The 16,046-nt window shown below is 43.9% G+C and overlaps 1 protein-coding gene across 1 annotated transcript in view; it reads left to right on the forward strand.

Annotated features, from left to right (window-relative positions):
- LOC144731712 (forkhead box protein P2-like) overlaps positions 1–7,783 on the forward strand; it is a 181,801-nt gene extending 174,018 nt beyond the window's left edge. The window contains exons 16-17 of the mRNA XM_078612897.1: positions 591–751; positions 6,703–7,783. Coding sequence (XP_078469023.1) covers positions 591–751; positions 6,703–6,844 — 303 coding nt within the window. The 3' untranslated portion in view covers positions 6,845–7,783. The remainder of the gene's footprint in view (positions 1–590; positions 752–6,702) is intronic.
- The last annotated feature ends 8,263 nt before the right edge of the window (positions 7,784–16,046 follow it).

The following is a 16,046-nucleotide window of genomic DNA, read 5'->3' on the forward strand; positions in this document are numbered from 1 at the left end:
GCCCAATATTTACAGGCGGAGAGTTGTAGGAAATGATGGTGGGTGGGCTTATCTTCTGTTCCCTAACCCCTGGGACTTGGTCTCCCCGGGCCTAGGAACTGTAGCACCAGGTATGTCCGTACGTATGTTTAACTTGTTTTGCACCGTACGTAGCCAACCGTGCTAATCGAAGGTGCTGGGAAGGACCAAAAACGAAACTCTGTCTGCTTCACAGTGGAAGCTAAATATTCCATGATGGAGGCCATTTCTGGTGGCATAATGGTCCAATTTCAGGTTTGTTCAATTCCACTTCGATTTAATAAAATGGGGAAAACCATGTCGCAACATCTCCTCCCTATTGGCAGCCTAATGCTTATTTACACACTGGTCCTGTGTACACCTTGTGCCGCACAGGGGCAGCTGTCACCGATGGGGGGAGGGGAGGGTCCCCCTCGGCTAAACTGCAGCAGGGCGTTGAAACGGTTGAGTCGAGACGTCAAGTGACATGAGCCTCGTTGAGTTCGCTCAAGCAGATCAAGCAAGCGGGTCGCTGCGAACGCAAGTCCTAATGCCCCACTCGCTCCTCCCTTCGGCCGGCTCCTCGAATGCAGGCGGCGCTCGCAGAGGCCAACCTTCCCCTGCTGGGCGGCTTCGGCAACTCCCTGGTGTCGGCGGCCGCCTTCATGGGCACTGCCCCCGAGGACCTCAACGGCCTCCTGGAGCACAGCAGCAACGGCAGCAACAGCCCCAGGCACTCGCCCTCCCATGTGCTGTGAGTGTGGATGCATTACCACCGCCTCCACCTACCCACCCACCCCTCCCCCCTCGGGCCTACACACAGGCTCGGTGAATCCTCCGCACTTTGGAGAGGCATTTGCACGTTCGTTGCCGTCGTCGTTGTCGTCAGCCATGGTCAATCCACTGCTGGATGGAGGCCTCTCCAAGCCGCCGCCACCACCTTTCGCAATCTTGCGGAGTAACGATCCGCCTTGTACTGGCACGCGAGATGCTTCATTGCTCCGTCTTCTAGGTGAATGTTCTCTACGGCGCGGCGATCCGTTCCTTGGCTGCCACTCCGTTATTATTCTTGACCACCAGCCATCATTCCATCCAGTGTTGTGCCCTGCCAAAGGAAACCTTACTTTCTGAACATTTTGAATGATTGTAGGAATCTGTATGTGTTCCATTCATATTCATTCCTTTTTCTATCTCTCGGTGTAATTCCAAGCGTGCATCTCTCCCTGCTCCTTTTGTGCAACATTCAGTTGTCTCTCCATACTTTTTATGAAGGTCAACATTTTTTAGCCATATCGTCATAGCAGGTAGATCACAGTATGTTCTTTTCATTGTGAAGTTAAGCTTTCCAAAAGCACTCACTCAAACATAACGAATGGATAAAAATGACTAAGCGCATGTACAGTAAGTGGGTTCCGGATTGCTTTTCAAAAGGCATGACAGTGAATTAAATCCGTTTAGCACTGGTTTCGTTTTTGTCGTTTCGAAAAGTTTTGGGCAACCCTTTGAAAATGTTTTCCGTCGGGTGAATCGGGAATTGTCAACGCAACTTTTTGTTTTTACTGAAATTGTATTGACATTGGATCGTGTTTATGAGAGTTATTTGTGACCGCCGTGTTATAGACAGACGTATTAACAGCTTCAAACTGAGTTGCAAAGTGTGAACTATCCCCACATTTGTCAATAATACTGTATTATAATGGAAGTGAGCTGATGTTTCGGGAAATGACCCTCCCTCAGAGCAGAGAGAAGGATCAGGAAGGTTACATTTATTTAGCCGGAGATCACTGTACATTGTGGGGATCCTGAGGAAACGGTAACATTTGAAGGACATTGACACATCTAAAGCCCCAGTTTGAATTGACATACGGGCATTTTTTTTCATGAAAAGCTCCCCCGTATTAAACACATCTTAGAACGTTGTTTTTACACTTTAAAGGCATTCACGCTTGCTTTCCGAGGTACTAATAATTAGAATAAACTCAGTTTTATCCGTGGCCTTCATTTATTGTGTGTGTGTAAAGAGAGAAAACTGGCAGAGATCAACACGGGATCTCTGATGGCTTCAGGGGGTTACAAAGGAAGGGGGACAATTTACATTGACGGTTTCCAGCCGGGGGAAAATTGCGAGCGCCTTCCAATTGCCGCTCGTTCTGTGGACGTCCGGATTGCCGCCCCCCCACCCCCCCGAGAGCCACTTCCCGCGAGGCTCCACGACTTGTCCCTCCCGGCTGTCTCCTTGGGGGGGGGGGCGCATCTCCCGTGTCCTTTTGCAAGCCGGTAACCGGTAACGCGCCGTTAACGCCGGGGCTGGGCATCCAACGCCTACATCGCAGAGCACGTAAATATGAACGTGACGGTGGCAAGGTGGCGAGATGTTAACTGCCTCGCCTGGTTCCATCTTGGCCCCGACGCCTGCTGTGCATTTGAACGTATTGACGGTACACCGGTGGCGTGCGGTATTTAAAAAAAAAAGGAAATTGTTGCAATGGTGATTTTTATTTTCCCCGCGATTCGCAAAACCTGGGTCGTCAGAAAATCTTGCGGGGTGGTGCGTCACAGTCAGTTCTCGTGATGGCAAAGCAGTCAGAAGGCGAATATCAGTGAAAATTTAGATTTCGTGCTGCTTAATGAGGACCAGTGTGTTATGCCGCACTGGTGTCCCGCCCATACGTCCATTTGGAGTTTGTGTGTTTCTCTCCCCGTGCATTTTTCTCCGGGTTCTCCAGATTTTCCCTCCACATGTAGAATCAACGTGCTTTTAGAGTACTTGGCTGCGAGAAATGTCCACGCGACGAGCCACTTCTTTGAGTTATCATTTGGTCATCTGTGACCAGGTCGCTTCTGAAAGAGAGCTATAGTACCATTGGAACCTCATTTGCCAGTAAAAAATATGATAATTCTTTTTTTACCCTTTTATCTGGCAACAAAACTGACACCTTTTTTACAAGGAGTCATGTTTGCATAGACCACAATACCTGCAGTCATAATGCAAACAAAAAACATAACTCTGATAATGTATGCACTATCCTTGAAGTTGATTGGTCCACACCCGAGACAGCTTTCCTTAGAGCCTAGTCTCACATGGTGTTGGATCAGATGACGCCAAAGGCGCACAAAGAGCTATAATAGCTCTAGTTTAGTGTTTTTTAGCACAGCAGTTGCAGCGCACGCCTTTTAACAATCGGTGTGGCTGCTTTTGTATCTTTTGCAAAGAAAATATAAATATATTTTGTTCCCAACTTCCTCCGCCCCCCCATCATATTATTTATCTGCCTCAGCTCCCACTTGCAAATTACTTTAATGGCTATTGGATTACCCCTCTTGGCACGAAGGCCCCCTAGGCTGGCTCCTGTCACCAGCCCCGTTTGTGTGCCACGCAAATAGCCTGACATATATACTCGCCCATGCTCGCGCTCATAAACAGCGGCAACCTCAATTTGTCTGCAATTAAAGTGTACAGGTGTGTGAGTGCCTTGTTGTGTTAGAATAACCTGCGATCATTAACCCCGTTTAAAAACATCGGGCGGTCGCCTGAGTGGGTGGGGGAAGTGCTAGGCAGTATGGGGTAGCAAGAGCTGTAAACATTTTTTTTTAATATATATAATAGTACTAATAAGTCGGTGTTGTTAATAATTAAGCTACTGAAATAATTATGATAATTTATTTGCTTATGCCTCATGAATTGTGCATTGTGTTGCTTAAAAACTAAAAAAATTGCAATGTATTTTGTAATCCGCCAGGACCTTGGCTCCGTCGTGTGCGAAATAATGCAGGAGCGTTGTTTCAAATGCTAGCAACTGGCAACTTATATTATTTATAACTCACTGATATGTGCGGCATTCATTGCTTTGACTTAATTAATGTGGCTTGTCAGATCACAATAATCTAGTCACATTTTACAGTTGACACTTCCCGGAGGATAAAGTAGCAGCAACTTAAAGTGTGAGCTATATTTATCTTGATACGTCTAAGCAACATACTGCAACCGCTCTTCCATAATCATTATAATAGCTGTCACAAGCCATAAACACTGTGCCAATCACACTAATGACTTCTAACGGATGATCCCAACATCCCTCAATTTCATAACTAAATTCAGTGTTGCAGAGCTGTGCATACCTCTGGAGGGTAAAACTCTGTACGTGTACGGGTGACTGAATCTTGCAGTGTTGTCATTAGTTTCAAAATCATAGAGGACCTCTTTAATGCTTTAATCAATGTGCTGTCATGCTAACTCAGACATCAGATGAGTCGTGTTTATATAATCTCGTGAATTAATTGGTAATTCATTCTTCTGTGCATTTCAATTCATGTAACAGCTCAGATTTGCTCATTTACTTTCGAGCTCGTCAAACAAGCTCAACATTCCTAGAATCGGGCGTCCGTGTGAGTGTGTACCACGTAAGAAGCAGTAGTGCAGCGGTGGTGTCGTGGTTAACGCGCTGTACTGCGAATCTAGCGACTCGGGTTCGATTCCCGCTCATGGCCAACACCGGTGACGATTATCGGAACCGGTCCTGGGCCTCCCCTAGGTTGACCCAGCCTCAAATGAGTATCTGGTGCGGTGTGTAAACATCGCCACTGGGGAGACAAAGGCAGCCGGATGTGGTGCTTGCCACCCATCCCCTCGTGTGCCGTGCCGGCCTTCTTAGGTGCTCGCGACAGCACTTGCCCCAGACAATCTGTTAAGGCTACACAGGGGATCTTTGGCTTTTTGAACCACATGAATGGTGATGGACATAGCAGCCCTACAAATACACGAGAAATAGCCCAAAATAACTTCAGTGAACGGACTTATAAATATCCCACACCTGCATCTAATACAAGCTTATAATGTAGGGCTTTCATTGCGGAGTTCACCGCTGGTTGTCACGGGGTGTTTTCCCTTCCCACTACAGTTCCCCTGCTGCCACCAGTGAATAATGACATAACAGCCTGTAGGTATAAACAACCTAGTGAAAACCCTGTCTTGTACGTGTCACCAAAACTCGACACATTCATCAATAATGCCACTGCCCTAAAAGGAAATATATACCCAATAAATATGGAAATAGCTGGTCCAACGTCGGGTCAACATTGGTTCCAAAAACGGTTCCAACCGTATGGTAATGTTAGTTCATCGTTGCATATTTACTGGGTATATAGTGTACCATATAATATGTGGCATATCCAGCTATGAAGCACGTAGAGAGGCCAGAGATAATGGGTGAATAATAGTTGAAGATTGCAGGATATACCCTGGGGTCCTGGTACAAGTAAAATTTTGAGAACGTTTCCCTGTATGTAACAATTGTGTGTCTGATATTGTTCGTGGTAACTTGATGCAAATTCCCGTAATTATTGGGTAAGTAAAAAAAAAACCTTTAAAGCAGAAAATTCTGAACATAATTCTTTTGACCAAAGGAATTGTCAACCATATTGATCATTACAGTGGGTGCAAGACGTGTTGTGTGCGTGCATGATCACACTCCTTACACACACCCACAATGCACATCATCTCTTTTGTTGCTATAAATATGACGCCATCTCATTTGCAACTGCACACGCACGCAAGCGCGCACACACGCACACGCGCAAGCACAGATATCTGTCACCTGACGCACTCCCTGCCGCGTCGGGCGATGTCTCGCCACTGGGTTCCGCTCCCTCGCCGCACACTGCCACGCCGCTAAAAGATGTTCATTAATCTGCGGCAGAAACAACATGCATCATCTCGTCCCAGGGAGCGGTGGTAGCGTGACACTGATTGATGGTCGGATCACCTTGTCAGGGCTTCCTCTGTCTCTGATGGGGCGACGAGCCCGGTCCGCGGCATGCTAATGAGGAGCGTGAGCCCTCTTGTCGCGGCGTGAACAATTTATTAGTTGTTGCCACTTGCCGATAGCGTCTGATAATAATAGCGCCGAGCACTGCCCCCGCGCTTCAAACGCCCCGGCCCATTTGGCGCCTTGGGAACGGCTCGCAATGCCGGATTCCCGGCGCAAGCGCTCGCTGGCTGCTTTGCGAGAAATATAACTCGCTCTTGTCGGTAGATATCAAGATACAGCAAATCTGGCTGTGACGGTCCCACCTGATGACGGAGACTTGTGTTGCCTCCGAAACGTCGTGATTTTTTATTATTTTATTTTTATTAATTTTAATTTCATTTTTTACCTACGTGACTTTACCGAAAGAACTAAGAGTATGAATCATTGCAGTCACGAAAGCTTCAAATATAGAATTAGATATTAAGAGTTTGTTTTGCGAGCTCGATGGACATTTAAACGAGCTCGAGGTGTGTCTATGAACTAAAAAAATAAAAATCGTGGTCTCGAGAAATCTTTGCCTATTCACACTTTAATGATGTTCATAGTGATAGACCCATTGTATATGCGAGTCAAATGAAAAACAATTGTTATCGATTTAATGTTTAGCGTTGTTCGTGAATAATCATCGATGTTACTTTTATGGACACCCCGCATTCACATCTGTCTCATTAGTTATGTTGAGTAAAATCTGAATGGGTGGGGGGGAGTGGGAAAACATTTATTTTAACACGGGCTCTTTTCCATCCCCAACAAAACATATCACAACATTATTTTATTATCCCCCCCCCTCCCTCTCCCCCCAATTTGCATCAACTGCTAGAAATCACGCAGACTTTCCCGATGACCACGATTGCCCTCGTGTTAACAATAACACCAGCCCTCGCTTTTGTTTCAACAGACACTCCACGAACGTCAAGGAGGAGCCGTTGGATGAATGCGAAGGCCCCCTGTCACTGGTGGCGATGGGAAGCCAGAGCCCCGATCTGGAGGACGATAGGGATCTCGATGACGACCACAATCTCATGGTGGAGATGGAATGACGGCCTCGCGAAGGAGACTCCATGGGGGACGTCAAAGGGGGTGTGGACCCAAATCGAGTGCGTCCTCTGAACTGCGTTTCAAAAGAGCTGACGATACAGGGAAACGACATGCCATGATTCTGAGGACGTTGGTAAGATGCCAGCCTCTGTTGCGGTCACAACTTTAATGGTTTAATTTTTTATTTTAATACCGTTATTATTTCCTCTTGTTGATATTGTCATCGTTGTAAACGATGTGGGCATTTGTCGAACTCTTTAACTGAAGAATGAAGCATTTGCACATGTCAACAAAAATATAAAACATTTTGACTGTGAATATTCAAGAATATGGAGGAGGACGAAGAAGAAACCAATGTAAAGCAACCTCTGTGTAACGTTGGACGCGACTCCATTAAAATGATCAGAACTGGCTTTCAAACAAACTGTTGCAGACAGTTGAAACAACACGTATTTGTGCGGTAGTTCTTTTTATCAAGAAAAATGTGGACAGTTTATTGTGAGCAGCAAAGATGAAGGGAAATGGGGAAGGAAATAAAAACAAAAACCTTGTCAGTCGTTGACCTGAATTAGCAAAAAGAATGCTGGTGTTTTTTGTTTGAAAAGCTACTCTTTGCCTTGCTGATGAAATGAAAGAAATAATAATGCCAGCTTGCAGGCAGAAGAAAAAGTAACTTCCCACTGACCTTGTCTCAGAAGGTCTGACAAATGTATTTTTGTCATCAAATCCAACTAAATGGAACCAAATGGTTTTTGGCAGGTTTTGCCCGTGAATTTATCTGAGTGTCTTTATACCTCGGCAACCTTGCTCACCTCTCTCATGGAAAGGAGTCATTTGCTTTCAGTGCTGGAGCAGACCAAAGGTTTTCGTAGTGTTCCAAATTGTTTGTGGAAAATGAAAGGAAAGGAAATGTTAAAACAAAACGACAGAAAATACAAAAATGAAGAAACGAAATCCCCTCCCTCCTCCTCCTCCTCAACGGCAACCATCTAATCTGCTCCGTCAGAAGTTTCAACTCAATTCGATCGCTCGTGTGGGCGAATGCACGAAGAAGCCTCGGGAGTGGTTCGCTTTTCGTTTTGTTACATATTCAGAGCAACGTGAAAAAAGTTCTCCGAGTTTGGCCGGTGATGGTGAACAGAGACCTAAGGAATGTAAATAATAGCATCACGGTTATAATAACCCTTATAAATGTCACACACACACACAATAAGTTATGTTCGTTGGGACGTATTTCCTCCTCGGCGATGCCACTTGGCACGAAATGAAATGTATCGTCGTGAAACTTTTATTTGCGTGTTTTTTTTTTACGCGGTGAAGTGAAACGCTCCAAGGAGCGCACCGTCATCGGGAAACGGCGGCCGTGAGAAGCTCAACGTCGCCTCTACGTAAATTAGCCTGACCAATGCTCTTTTCCAAAAACCAAAATAAATGGTAAAACATGAACCTCCCTCGGAGCTGACCTCAACAAACCACCGGCGAAAGGTATTTTATTTCAAAATAGGTGCTTTGTAGTTATACTACCAGTGTAATCATTACTATTTATTTTAATTGCTTCCCTAATTTACCTATGGTGTTTTTTTTTAATTGCCAAAGATATTTTGTTTATGTTATTTTAATAATTTAGCCCAAAAAATAAACGAGAGGAACAAATGAACACGTGGATGATGAATTAATTCATAATGGGGCTGGGTATTTTGCCATCAAAAGTGTGTTGCCAGGCTTAATTGATGTTTCATTGAACCAAAGTTTTTATTCTTTAACATTATTTTCAGTGTTGAAAAGGCTACGACACAATGGATTGCAACACATGCTTTATTATTTTGAAACTACAGCACTATGAGATAGCCCCTCTATTTAAACACTAGACGTCATACCAATTGCACCAATGTTGCAGGCTCAGTGTAAAAAAAGAAAAGTATTACCTTTGTTGTATAAGCTTAAATCGAGACCACGTACTTTCTATATCATCCAAACCCTATAATCATCACCCTAACCCTCTTGAGCAAAACAAATCCTGAAATATATAAAAACAAATTGTGAAACGATGGTAATAATTTGATCAAGGTCACGATTCCAGTTTTTATTCAGTGGCCCAAGTGGTTTCTGCTCATTCCTCACGATTTAATACATTCTCAACGGTTATATTTTGTTTGTTTTTTGTGAGTACTGAAGGATGTGTTTAGGTGTTTCCGATTTAAATTGTAATTAGAATTTTTTAGTATTTGTCTGTGAAGCAGTGTGTACGAGGCTACAACCAGACATTGCCTGCCCAGAACACTTGCATTGAGTACATGATTGGGTATTCTAAAGGTGTGAGATGGGATACGTTCTTAGCACTTACAGATCTAAGCTTTTTTTAATGTCATTTCCTCAAAGGCATTCGCAAAAAAAAGTATAGAATCTTAGTGAAATTGTTTTAACAAAAAAAAGGAATCAAAAAGAAAAAAACTTATTTAAAAAAATGTATTTTTCAAGACAGGGACGCATCAAAAATTGTGTGCGATCAAACGAAGGCAGAGTGAAAACGTGCATCACAACTTTACGTGATTTTGTAAATATTACTACAGCCTCCCAAAAAAAACCTTACTCTTTAAATAACATCTCTTTTTTAGAATGCATACCTCAGACTAGATAAAACCTCTCTGAAATGAACTACCCTCACAGTTTTGCACTTAGCTGTAAAATACGTTGCATGAATTTTAGAGTATAAACGCCATTATCAGTAGCTTAATCATTGTTTGATGGTCGCTTTTTCATTGCTGTTTAAAACAGTGTGCTCAGATTTTGGTTCGTTATCCAGCAAATGTTTTTTTTGCTTTGAGCAAAAAAAAAAAGAGACGGTATTTTTTGTATTAACCTTTAAATGCTTGGCAGACATTGGTTGAATGCACGAGGGTTGAAACTGCGGATGGTTTAAACAAAACGAATTACAGAGATATAGAACAAAAACTAAATGCACCACCCGTCACCGTTTATGTCTACCACCGGGTATATGATTTTAAGAATTTTTGCAATCTTGATGTTTTCTTCTATAATGTTGTAGCATTAAAAAAAAACGATGAGAAAAATTACGAAAAAAATACAAATATATGCTTGGCATAATGTGCAGAAGCTTTGTATTTAATGTATTGCTTGTAGGGATGTACTTTGTGCGTTTTACGTGTTGTAGCAGGAAAAGAAATTCAGCGATTTTTTAAATGTTCTCCTTTCTTAATAAACAATGCTCTCGAAATCCTTGCTTGATTTTTAGACGAACATTTAGGTATTAAGTCATCATCATCGTCGTCGTCGTCACCGTCACTTAAGTTTGAATAGAGAGCTTTCTTTTATCCTCTCATAATAACAAAGATATTTTGGTGAATGTTTTTATTTCTTAATGCCACTGCCAAACACACTTTCGCCATTGTTCCAAAGGCACTTGCTGTCCAGTTAAGCAGCAGTGTGCTTTAAAATGAACATTTCATCACTACTTTTCAACAAATATTCCCCGGACCAATCAAATGAAGGGAATAGTGCATAATCACCAAGGATTATCTTCATATTTTTAAATGATGAATTTAACCTGTTCATTTTACTTTATTTTTTAAGTGCCAAGGAATGAGTAATAAAGTGGATGATCCTTCATTAACGTTTTGTGTATTGCGTTTATACGTAACGCACTGAATGTCGTTGAAATCCCATCATCCAAAAATCGCGTTGGTGTTTTTTTTCAGAATGGAGTTCATATCACCGTGGTAATCTTGTATAGTAACCTAATTGCCGTTGCCTTTAATGTGAGTAAATGTAAGAATGCCCTCTACTGGAAATGTTGGATTTCAAGCCTAGTTTTGTGAAATACATTTTTCGACCCATTGACTAAACTATGAATCCATGAATCTTCCTTTGGTAGTAAAATTATGTACAGTACTGTGTTGAACTATATTAGATGTTCATGTATGTATGTTAAACTTCTTTCGCACCATACATAGCCAACCGTGCTAATCGGAGGTGCGGGAGAAGGACAAAAAACTAAACACAAAAATGAGTTAGAAAGAAATGAGTTTTCAATCTGTAATGTTACAGCCCTTCGTCAAATCACTGCACCACGCTGGCCAGAGCGAAGGCTGGTGAAGGAGCTCACGGGCCCGGAGTCATTCAAGATTATCGCTCGCCACTAATGTTACACGTGACTGGAAATTGAACTCAGGACACGAGGTTCATAGCGCAATCCACTAATTACCGCGACACCACTCCCCCAAACATATCTTCTTTTGGAATGCCCATACTATGCACCTAAATTGAAAATGCAACATTAAAGGCGGATCGATCGCGTCGCACACACCGGAAACACAGCAGATCTAAAATATTGGAGAATAATCGCCTGTACACACACCACAGAAACCTTGCCATCGTCTTAACAGGAAGGTGTACATACATTTGTTAATCCACTGCTGGACAAGAGCTTCCCCTAAACCGTGCGGGTCGTAACGAGTTATGCGACCGTACTTCAAGTTGGATTGGTGGTGGCAGGGAGATGCATGACCACGGATTCACCGCACAGCAATGGATTTCCCTGCACTGCCGACTACTGCCCGCGACATAGCCCCACAGCCGACGACTACCTGTTGTGCATGTTGTCCGCCCATCCAAGCACTCACTGTCCGGGCCCAAACCCTCCTCAGCGTGCGGGATCAGTACACACGTTGAACTTCTTTCGCACCGTACGTAGCCAACCGCGCTAATCGGAGGTGCGTGCGAAGGACAACCAACTGCGCACATATAAGCAGTTCTAAAGAAATTAGTTTTCAATCGATATTTAAAAGTGCATAGCTCACAGTGGCTTCCTAATATCGGGAGGAAGAGCGTTCCAGACGGCCGCAGAAGCGCATCTGAAAGCGCGCGACGCGGTGACCACCGTCCTTGATACGATGGAGCGTATTCTGGGCAGTTTTGCCAATGGCAGCAGGGAAATCGTGTTTCTGTAAGTGGCATCGTCAAAACCTGCAGGTAGATTTGCTCATCTCGTATCTGCTTTAATGTGAAGGCTACGAAGTTGCCGTACGTGGCACCTCGCTTTATCTCAACTGAACTGCTTTCGGACAGATGGTATAAATGAATGGCATGCGGACCACTCTGTTAAGTAACACCGTGATACAAGCGGGACATCTTGCTCAAGCCCAGGTGTGTGCTTTGCCATTTTTTTGGGAATATCACTGGTGCCTGGACAACTATTAAAGTCTCTGTGTGAGTTTTTTTTTTATACCTACCCCTAAAACAGCTTTTTTTTGGGTTAGATGGTATAAATATATAAATGTGTCGTTAAACCCGCCACCACCCGACACAGTCAATTAGTCAGGTTTGCCATGTAAACAGAACGTGCCAATTCGTTACTAGTACAGCACACCGGTGTGTTGGAAAGCAACGTGACGAATTGGCACGTTTTGTTTACGTGGCAACCACTGTTACTAATTGTCTGTGTAGGGTGGTGGCGGGTTTAACGACACATCTATATATTTACGTGATCTCACCCTAAACAAAACCTGCATTATGGATGATATTGGTTGCGAAATCCTTCGTGTTAAACTGACCTACCCCATCGACACGATCATTCTACAAGATCTCCCCCAGGAGGTGTGCCCCCCCCCCAATGATCCACCTTTGCCGAGACCAAATTTTCGCTGACTTGGGGGAGGGTGAATTGAACACGCCCCGCGCTCGGCCATGCAACACAATCTTTATACAGCCGACTTCCCCTGAAACTCACTCCAGTACAGGGGGGGGGGGGGGGCACAACATACCCCCCCCCACCTCTTCCCCCAGGGAGGGCTCAACGTGATCTTGACATTCATCACAGCCCGAGGTTGTGCCACGCGCATCTGACTGCACTCGCAAGCAGGCACATTTCGGGAACGTTATTCCGACGTGGAATGCGCTTCAGTTGCACGCGTTAGAATTGTGCAAACGCAACGATAGCTGGAAGAGGTTCAGCGCTGCAATTGCTTGCTCATGCCATTGCTGGTGAAGGGGCCTCCAATAGAGGGGGGCTCTAGAGAGCTCTTTCTATAGTGTGTTTGGCCTGCTCTTCCACTCTGCACAAACGTGTTGGGAGAGGTGGCAGTGTCCGCACTTTTCCCCACTGCACGTGGCCTACCTATCGACGAATAAATGCGCCAATCTACGAGTTGCAAAAGCAACATCACGTGATGCTTTAATCCCAAAAAGATTTCCACAAATGCATTTAGAAAAATAGCATGAATTCAAGTTGTATTGTAAAAATAACATTTAAATATCTGGGGTGTTTAGCTCTCCTAAAGAATCAACTTGACGCCCAAACAACAGCGGGGCTGTTCTCCTTTGAACAATGTTCACATCACGAAAAGTTGCCGCTATGTTTGTTTCCCTGATATTGCAATGTGCAAACTACAAGTGTATATGCATTGTCTGCTTCTGATAAGCATTGAACCAAAACAAGCGTGGAAAGTCAACAGACCATCCCTTATTTTCACTGCTTGCAGAGGGCACGATGGGCATTTCCCCATCTCCCTTGCTCTCGCTCTCTCTTCATCTCTCGTGAATTACTTGAAAAGCCAAATTAAACTTGCGTGATGCAACTGTCCGTTTGCGTTATACCTGGAATACAAAAACATATTTATACAATTTCCCATGGTCCCCCCCCCCCCGTATGGCTGTCAGGATGCGTGCATTCACGCCACGTAGCGTCGGGCCGAGCCTCGCCTGCCTGCCGGCGATGACAATGCCCCGAAAACTTCGGCAAAAAAGCAAGGCGATGTTTTCCCTTGCTGGGGGGAATTGGGGGTGGTGGTGGTGGTGGTGCGCTGATAAATTTTGCATCGCCTCCAGTTTCCGGTTCATCGGCACGAGGTTGTTGGCACCACGGCGCTGCAAGCACCCACCCACACCACCTCCCCGGTACTGTCAAGAAATAGCAAGCACTTAAACGGTTAAGATGCGGTGTTTAGTGATGTCAGGCCTATTTGACCTTCCCCGCAGACTCGGTGCCTTTATCCGCTTTGACAGGCGGCCCTGTCGGCAACTGCCTGCTAGTCCAAGTCGAGTCTCGTTGTTTAAAGTGTGTCTTGAGGAAATAAATAATTCACCGCCATTTACGACGAATGTGTAGAAGAAGAAGGGAAAAAATGATCGGAGCTTGTGAAAATATGCCCCGTTTTACAATTACAGGATGATATGCGCTCGTTATTATTTTTTTGCTTTTATTTTAATAACAATTTGACGTTATTTTAGTGTTACATTCTTCGCACTAATGTGTCACGATTCTTTCAGCATAACTTAACACTCGCTCATCACGCAAATTAGCAATAAATTAACAACAACATAATTTTACACTTGAAAAATGTCTCATAACAAATCTTGTGCTTCCTTTAATGGTGCAAAGTGTTGCATTTTTGCAAGTAATGATTTCATCACATCACAACGCGCGTTTGAATAATTGTAAGTAACTTTAAATATCGTGTTAACTACACAACGAGCTTTAGTCACATCCCCGTTTTATGTGCAAAAATTACGTAATTGCCATAAACTTCATTAACTGCTGTCTGGTTAAGGTCCATCTGATCGCAGCAAGCGCTGCCCCAAATTTACGTGGCGTGATTGGCCTCTGAAGAAAAGTGTATATAAAGTGTACGTAGCGAAGAGTATATAAAGTGTATATAAATTAGATGTGTGCATTATGTTGCATTTGGTGAGCTTGAGTCAAACACAGAACGCATTCTTGTTTTTTTTTTTAAAGAACACTTTGGAATTATTTTAGTCGAACGGACGATAAACATGGCTTGCCCATTGACTCGTCTACAACGGAGAATACACGCGCATTCTACACGAGGCTCAAAAAAGCAATAATGAAAAAGACATGTTTCTCCCCACGCTCCCATCCTCCATCCCCTCCAAAAATGTTACCGGTTCTTGCAAATGTACAAAAGTAACACGCGTCACATTCATGCCACGCAATGTTTGCATCGTTCATGTAACCATGTTTCACGGTGCTATGGAGTGCCTGCGGGCGGGCGTGGAAGCGTGGCGACGGAGTTATGGCCAGCGAACTTGGAACCGGTGTTCTCTGATGTGCCCTTCTTCACTTGGATGCCGCCACCTCGTGTAACCCCAGACTGTCATCGACCTAAATCGCACTTTGTGGCCGAGGTTAAAATGCATCGCAATGACTACGATTTCTGCACTCCTACCTACCATGACCGGCGGCACCTCTCTCTCTCTCTCCAAATCATTTATTTAGTTTCGTATTAATTAATGAACACGGGCAAATCTGTTGATACAATGGTTCAAGTTTCTCAATTCACCCTTTTGAATGAATATCTCTCCACCCAGCGTTATAAATAATTACAACCACAGTCATCCCATTGGCAGGTTGCGTCCGGTGGAGTAAAGTGTGGGTACTCCCACCTCTGCCAAGGCGTCTAGCCAAGCGTGGAAGAGTAGGCCAAATACAGTCGAATGGCTCTCCAGAGCTCCCTCTAGTGGAGGCATGTCTGACAGCAGTGGTGTGACCAAGCAATTGCAAGGTTTCATAAGTACTGCATCGCTTGTGACTGGAGCTCTATCTACAATGTACTTTCCGCCTTTTGAATCAGAATCAGACAATCTGAATATTAATACTGCAAGAGGAATCCGATGAGCTATAAAGCTCTTTTCACAGATGTCCAGGAGGGGCGGGTAAGAACGTTACAACAACAAAGGATGCAAAACACACGATTAGTAGCGCAAAGTACAAGAAAGGTAAAATAAAATCGCACAAACACATACATGTGACAAACACATACACGTGACAAACACATACATGTGACAAACACATACATGTGACAAACACATACATGTGACAAACACATACACATGACAAACACAAACATATGACAAACACATACATATGACAAACACATACACATGACAAACACAAACATATGACAAACACATACACATGACAAACACAAACATATGACAAACACATACATGTGACAAACACATACATGTGACAAACACATACACATGACACTGAATCATCCCTATTCTATTAGGCAAAGCCCGCTGAGTTATGAACGCATTTTTCAGAAGCGACCTGGCCACAAATGATAGCTCAACAAAGTGGCTCATCATTTGGACATTTATAGCAGCAGATGGCTCTAAACAATCTCAATGAGGGCTGGAAAAGAGATCTAATGGCAGACCTCTCAA

This window comes from Lampetra planeri, chromosome 40 (genome assembly GCF_965212315.1).
Source record: "Lampetra planeri chromosome 40, kcLamPlan1.2.h2, whole genome shotgun sequence".
In the NCBI taxonomy this organism is placed as follows: Eukaryota; Metazoa; Chordata; class Hyperoartia; order Petromyzontiformes; family Petromyzontidae; genus Lampetra; species Lampetra planeri.